We start from the raw sequence: 7670 nt of genomic DNA on the forward strand, positions 1-7670 counted from the left end.
GGTCCTCGATCCGATACTATTTCTGAATGTATACCATGTAGGCGGAAGACATGGTCAACCAAGAGGTCTGTAGTCTCTGTAGATGATGGAAGCTTACTGAGGGGAATAAAATGAGCTGCTTTAGAAAAGCGATCCACTACAGTGAGAATAACAGTATTACCTTGCGATGGAGGCAGGCCCGTAATAAAGTCCAGAGCTATGTGGGACCACGGCCTGGGAGGCACCTCCAGGGGCTGCAGAAGACCTGATTGTGGTCGGTTGCCACTCTTATGCCGAGAACAGGTGGCGCAGGCTGACACATACTCCCTGACGTCAGACACCAGGGAGGGCCACCAAAAATGGCGCTGCAGCAGAGCGCAGGTCCGATGAATCCCTGGATGACAGGAAAAACTGCTTTGACATCACTGATTGGGATGTACTGCTGAGACAACATGGTGAGGAAATAGAGGAGCAGACTCACTGTCTGACTGACTACATCAACTTCTCGCTGGACGTAGTCTCCCCCAATAAGACTGTCCGTTGTTATCCAAATAACAAACCTTGGATAACACAAGATGTCAAAGCTGCCCTCAACAGGAAGAAGGTGGCTTTCATGAACCATGACAGGGAGGCAATGCAATTAGCACAGCAGGAGGTGAAACAATGCCTGAAGGTGGCAAGGGACACCTACAGAAGGAAGGTAGAGGATAAACTGAGTGAGAGCCATATGAAGGAGGTCTGGGATGGAGTCAACACCATCACAGGCTTCAGATCAAAGGCCATAACAGCGGGGGGGGACAGTGGAAGAAGCAAACAGGCTGAACATCTTCTTTAAACGCTTTGACCAGCCCACGGTCCCCCCTCCCCCACTGCAGTACACAACATCCCTGACTTCATCCCCTGTGCAGCCCCCCTGCCAACCTTTACCCCTCCCCCCATCTCAACACCCTCCACACATAACAGCAGAACAGATGAGGGGAGAACTGAGGAAGCTCCACCCATGGAAAGCAGCAGGCCCTGACGGAGTGCCTCCTGGTCTGCTTAGGACCTGTGCTGCTGAACTGGGGGAACCACTCCAGCTTGTCTTCAACCACACTCTACAGCTGGGGAAAATGCCTACCCTGTGGAAAACATCCTGTATTGTTCCAGTTCCAAAGAAAAACCGTCCTGGTGAGCTGAACGATTACAGACTGGTGGCACTTACATCCCAGCTGATGAAGACGATGGAGCAGCTCATCCTCAATCTCCTCAAGCCAAGTGCAACAGGCCCAGGACCCCCTACAGTTTGCCTATCATGCAGGAGTGGGTGTGGAGGATGCTATTCTCTACCTCCTACACCGTGTCCAAGTTCATCTGGATAAGGGGAGGGGCGCAGTGAGGATCCTCTTCTTGGATTTTTCAAGTGCCTTCAACATATTCCAGCCCCTGATGCTTCTGGACAAACTGAGGGAGATGCAGGTGGACCCCTGCTTGGTGTCCTGGATTGGTAACTACCTCACAGAGAGACCGTAGTAAGTCAGGCTAAAGGACATCATTTCTGACACTGTTATTAGCAGCACAGGAGCACCCCAGGGGACCGTGCTGGCCCCCCTCCTCTTCACACTCTACACCTCAGACTTCTGTTACAACTCAGAGCTGTGTCACATCCAGAAGTTTGCAGATGACACAGCCATCGTGGGGTGGGTGCAGTCCGCCTGATACAACACATGCACAATAACCCATACAAACAGTTGCAATAAATTATACGTGCAATAGTGAACTGGGAATCTGTAACACCTCTACTGTGTGCAATGCTTGTTTATATTGTTTTATTTAACTTATCTTATTGTTATTATTGTTATATTTATTGCATTCTATTTGCCTCTATTTGCTTTGTACCTGTATATATTGTGTCTTGTGCTTGTCCTGCTTTACTGTTGGTGTTGTATTGCTGCTGGCACCCAAATTTCCCTGAGGGCTCTCCGAAGGGATTAATAAAGTATTTCTATTCTATTCTATTCTAAAAGCGTGCTGTATGGGCCCAATGGAGTACTGCTGAACGGGCTGCAGTAGGCACATATTGGCGGCCCGAGGGCCCGTCGCCAGGATCGGGGTCAGTGATCAGCAACTGAATGATGAGCTCCTCGATCTGCCAGGAAACCCCACCTGGCTGAAGGAAGGATCCAACTAGGAGTCTCTGATTTCTCATCAGAAGTGTAGAGACGGGAAAGGGCATCAGGCTTGGTATTGCGAGAACCTGGGCGGTAGGTGACAGAGAAGTTAAACCGTTCAAAAAACAAGGACCAACGAGCCTGACGTGAGTTTAATCTTTTAGCATGCTGGAGATAGGTGAGGTTCTTGTGGTCGGTCCAAACAATGAATGCGTGATTGGCTCCCTCCAACCAGTGTCTCCATTCCTCCAGTGCTAATTTTATAGCCAATAATTCCCGATTACCCACATCGTAATTCTGCTCAGCTGCTGACAAACGTCTGGGGAAAAAGGCGCATGGATGCAGCTTACCTTCACCCTCTGATCTCTGAGACAGTACTGCCCCTACCCCTGAGTCGGAGGCATCCGCCTCCAGAATGAATTGCCGATCAGGGTCTGGCTGAATAAGGACAGGTGCCATGGTGAATCTTTCCTTCAGTCGCTGGAAAGCTTGGTCGGTGTCGGGGTTCCAGCTAAAGGGAATTTTCACAGAAGTTAGTTTTGTCAGGGGTGAAGCAATCACGCTGTAGTTGCGAATAAATCTACGGTAGAAATTGGCAAATCCTAAGAATCTCTGGAGCTGCTTGCGTGGGGAGCTGTTGGTGGGGACCGGCCAATCCACCACTGCCCTTATCTTGGCTGGATCCGTCTTCACCTGCCCGCCCTGGAAAACATGACAGAGAAAGGTTACTGAGGCAGCGTGGAACCCACACTTTTCTGCCTTAACATACAGCCGGTTCTCAAGCAGTCTCTGTAAAACCATCTGAACGTGCTGACTGTGTTCCTCAGGTGTCTTGGAGTAGATCAGGATATCATGTAAATACACAAAAACAAACTGGTTCAAATAATCTCTCAGTACATCATTAATGAGGGCCTGGAACACTGCCGGAGAGTTAGTGAGACTGAAAGGCATAACCAAGTATTCAAAATGACCAAGAGGTGTGTTAAATGCCGTCTTCCATTCGTCACCCTCACAGATCCTCACTAAATGATAGGCGTTGCGGAGATCTAGCTTGTTGAAAATGGTCGCCCCCTGAATGGGCTCGAATGCAGAGGTGAGGAGTGGCAGTGGATACTTATTCTTAAGATTGATTTTGTTAAGGCCCCGATAGTCAATGCATGGTCTGAGGCCTTTATCCTTCTTCTGTACAAGAAAGAACCCCGCACCCACCGGTGACGACGAGGATTATGAAGGTTGATGGAATACAGCTGCGGAGGAAGGAGCAGACCGGACTCCGCCCCAGACTCACAGAAACCTTGACAGCCCCACCTAAAGCTCAGATAGAGAAGGATAAGCAGCAGAACCGTGACAAATGAGAGGTCAAAATAATTGCCATGTTATTTAGAAATCAGATGTGGTATTGTAAATTCTTTGTATTGTGTTGACCTGGACAACCTTGTCCTGATGTAAGCAAATAACATTACATTTCACAATATCTCCCAAATTAGACTATGTCCACATGGCACCGAAGCCGGTTCAGGTGTGAAAACGGTGGCATCAACTAGAGAAAACCTTCAACAACCACATGAAACCACTGTAGTACATACTACAGGGCTGTGGGGGGCGCTACGATGATTAAAGAGTAACACTCCAGAGCTAGAACAAGACGTAGCGCGTGCGCAGATAATGACATCTGTTTGCTTCCGCTGTTGATGGTACAGTAGCGCATAAAGCTATACACAAGCCAGGACTGTCTGGAGCAGCACCGTTGGTCACGGACACCATTATTGATGTTGTGTTTGGCGCGTGTTCGTCACATTGACGTCATATCCTCTAGTGGTGCGGTAGCAGTTATCCTCACTGTACCGCAGACGGTGGAGTTTTCAAACTTATCCATCTTGGTACCTGGTTTCAGACATGATCGGTTTCATGGAGGTTAATCCCTTGCTTTGTGGGGATAAAAGGGTGGATTGCTAAAATACTTTTGCAGTTTCACTGAAAATTGGCGTCGTGTGGACGACACCTTAGTCATTTATTATCAGCAACACAACAGCCACTTGTCTCTTAGCCTAATAGCAGCATTAATTAGCATAACTAATATTACCTGTTGTGTCACGTTAAGCTGGACGTCAACATGAATACGTTTAATGACAGACTGACAACTTTTCCCCTAAAGTTACTGTGTTGTTGTTGTTGGAAGTGAAATCCAGTGTTTACTCTACCATAACAGCGTGTCATTTCTCCTCTGCTCTCTTTATGTCTGATGTTTCCACTCCGATGTGAACACAGCAGCAATCTTCATCAATTAAAGGTCCATGTGTCGTGGGTGGAGATGCGCTCTTTGCATTTACTTTCTGTTGCACAATTAAAGTTTCCCACTGCTGTTTGAACAGCCAAGAAAAGTCCTTCTAGATTTCCTTGACATCATTAAGAAAATAGTCAGATTCTTATCTGTTCTGCTGTGACATGCACAGAAATGCCACCTCAGCAGTGGCAGAGGGTCTACTTCTGGTGTTTATGCCCCACCTCATGCCCTTTGTCAAGTCATGTTGGGCAGACCCGATCCTGGAGATGCTGCTTGTGATCCAGGGCTTATTATTTGAAAAGCATTTAACTGTTTTGACAGGGGCCACCACATCCTTGCAAAAATTTATATACTGTAAGGCAGATCACAGTAACTAAGTCTGGCCCTCCTCCATTCCCTACATTTTACCAAATATAGCATTTTGATTGTGTAGTGACCTCGCTAACATCTCATGTTAGAGAGGTCTCCTCACTGAAGATCAGCAGTTTTTAGTTGGATGTTGAAAGGTACTCACGGCTCATTACATTGACAGGCTAGCTTGCTGTTCTGTGTGGAGCCAGAGCCCACAACCCAACACAACAGCAATTATAGATGTTAAAGTAGATGGCTGTATGTTCTATAGTTACCATCCAGAGTTCTGTAGGTTCCTTGTTGTGTGAAATATTTTCCACACACAGAGTATAACTCACATCAGAGGTCCAAGCACAACAATATGACAGTCCACCACCCCATCAGTGTTGTCAGACCTGTGAGTGTCCAGTTGCATGTTCCAGTCAGTGAACTGTAAGCAGTCCCTCAGAGCTTTGCTGATTTCTGGGGTCCACTTCTTGTGAGACCTCATGGAGGAAGGCAGTCTCACTACACAAGGTCTGTAGGATGTCTTGAGGTGGATTAAGTTGTGGTCTTACTTGCCAAGTGGGGACAGGGCCAATACATTGTAAGCATGTTTTATATTGATGTAACAAAGATCCAAAGTATTGTTGTGCCTCGTGGGACAGTTGACTTACTGTGTAAAGCCTCCTAAATGAGACCTAATGTCCACATGATTGAAATCTCCCGAAATTACAATCAGTGCATCTGAGCGTTGGGACTGGATTCTTCCTACTGTGTCCTAAATGACTTCACATGCTGTGGAGGGAATGTAAACAATAACGGTGACGATAGTAAGCACATAGTAAGATTGCAACTTCTCATCCTGACAGCAAATCCTCTCCTTCACAGGAATGTGACCGGAATGACACCTGTTATTGTTCACGAACAGCACCAGTCCTTCACTTTTCCCTTTGGACATTTTTCTGGCTCCCTGACTTCCTGCACCAGAGTGAAACCAGGTATATTGACAGCTGGATCAGGAAAAGTATCAATGAGCCATGTCTTCGTGAGGTAATATAATCTGCCCTCTCGCTGTTTCTGATCAGTTTTCACCAAAGCCTACAAGCCTACAACAAACAAAGCCTACAAAGCCTAGTTGTATCATTTCAACAGTTTTTAGTCCAGCATGACTAAAAGCTAATACAACTGTTCTGTAAATACATAGCAATGTAGCAAGAGTCGAAAAAATTAACTCACATTGAACTGTATGATTAGGTAACATGCATGATGACATCTGATTTATTGACGAAAAGACTAACAAAAAAAACAAAAAAAAAAACAATTACCATTAAATTGCAATATTGTAATATATTTTGAAAATGTTAAATAAAATAAATGTAAGGAAACCAAATGTTCTGCATGTATACAGATTTTTGAAATACTTTTCTACCTAAAAAAGACAACTTCTTAAAACTGTGATTGAGACACTATGTTTCCAAGAGAATGTACCATACAAATGCTATGCTTAGACACCTCAAATGAACTCAAGGGATTTCACACATCACCATTAATGTGGTATGAAAATAGTTAAAGCACATCTGAGCTTCAGGATCTGAGACAGAATGAGAGTGAGAAGAGCTGACAACACATGAAATCATATCCTTGATGTGCAATACTGCAGCGTGAAGCAGCAGTGCATGGACAGCATAGGCTTGACCATCAATACACAATGGAATTTTTCAACTCTGCTTCTGGAAGAAATATCACCTTTGTGCGTCCTGAATATTTTATTATAAGTGGATTTATTGGTATACCCAACATGAAGTATTACTATGTCTTTCTCTTTCTTCTTTATGTAATTTCAGTACTTGGAAACACAGCTGTAATGGTTGTAATTTACCTGGATCGTAACCTACAAACTCCTAAATATGTTGCTGTCTTTAACCTTGCTTTTGTGGACTTGTTAGGTAGCTCTGCTCTAGTTCCAAAGGTGATAGACATCTTTCTGTTTAATCACTACAACATCTCTTACAATGACTGTTTGACGTTCCTGTTTTTCTGTTACACCTGCCTTTCAATGCAGGCTCTTAATCTGGTTGCTCTCTCCTACGATCGACTGGTAGCCATCATCTATCCTCTGCACTATCAAGTGAAGGTGACCCACAGATTTATGTTCTCTTTGATTGCCTCTTTCTGGATTATTGCTATTATTGCCCTACTAACTGCAGTAGGTCTTCTTACCAGACTTTCCTTTTGTAAATCTGTGGTTATTAACAGCTACTTCTGTGATCATGGCCAGATATACAGACTTGCATGTAATGATTATACTCCTAATGAAGTCATTCGCCAATTGTTGCCCCTTCTTTTTCTTTATCTTCCCCTTATAATTATCGTGTGTAGTTACATTTGCATTGGCAAAGCTTTAGCTAAAGTAGCCACAGTTCAAGAAAGAGTGAAGGCCCTTAAAACTTGTGCAGCTCATCTTTCATTGGTGGCAATCTATTTTATTCCAATAATGACCACTTTTGCCATGGGTGCAAAAATAGATCCAAATGCCAGGATTATAAATTTGTCTTTGTCCTCAGTCTTACCTCCTATGTTAAATCCAATTATTTATGTTCTGCAGACACATGAAATCAAAGTATCAATGAAGAGAATATTAAAAGTGAGGAGGCAATCCAAAATTCTGGTAAAGTGAAATCTTATTTTCTCTAGAGTAATCATCTGTTATGTTGGTATTTGTTATGCTTTAACTGAAGATCCCACATTTTCAGAGTTGATGCTTTTAATATCTGAACAGCTCTTTAAGTTGTGGCAGTCCATTTTATCCAAACATCCAAGCAGATTATTAACTAGTCTCAAACTCCAGTTAAAAAACGTATGTGTTTTAGCAGCTTTTGTGTCATGCTAAACACCTGATGCTGCAGGATAAAATGAGTTGTCAC

General features: G+C 44.3%; 1 protein-coding gene across 1 annotated transcript; it reads left to right on the forward strand.

Moving 5' to 3' along the window:
- The first annotated feature begins 6454 nt into the window (after positions 1–6454).
- LOC121654452 (olfactory receptor 1-like) lies at positions 6455–7423 on the forward strand. Its single transcript, XM_042008605.1, has one exon. The coding sequence runs from the start codon at positions 6455–6457 to the stop codon at positions 7421–7423; it is 969 nt and encodes a 322-aa protein (XP_041864539.1).
- The last annotated feature ends 247 nt before the right edge of the window (positions 7424–7670 follow it).

This window comes from Melanotaenia boesemani, chromosome 15 (genome assembly GCF_017639745.1).
Source record: "Melanotaenia boesemani isolate fMelBoe1 chromosome 15, fMelBoe1.pri, whole genome shotgun sequence".
Taxonomy (NCBI): domain Eukaryota; kingdom Metazoa; phylum Chordata; class Actinopteri; order Atheriniformes; family Melanotaeniidae; genus Melanotaenia; species Melanotaenia boesemani.

What these genes read in the sequence shown, in the direction of transcription:
- LOC121654452 (XM_042008605.1), top strand. Translation starts at nt 6,455, where the DNA reads ATGGAATTTTTCAACTCTGCTTCTGGAAGAAATATCACCTTTGTGCGT.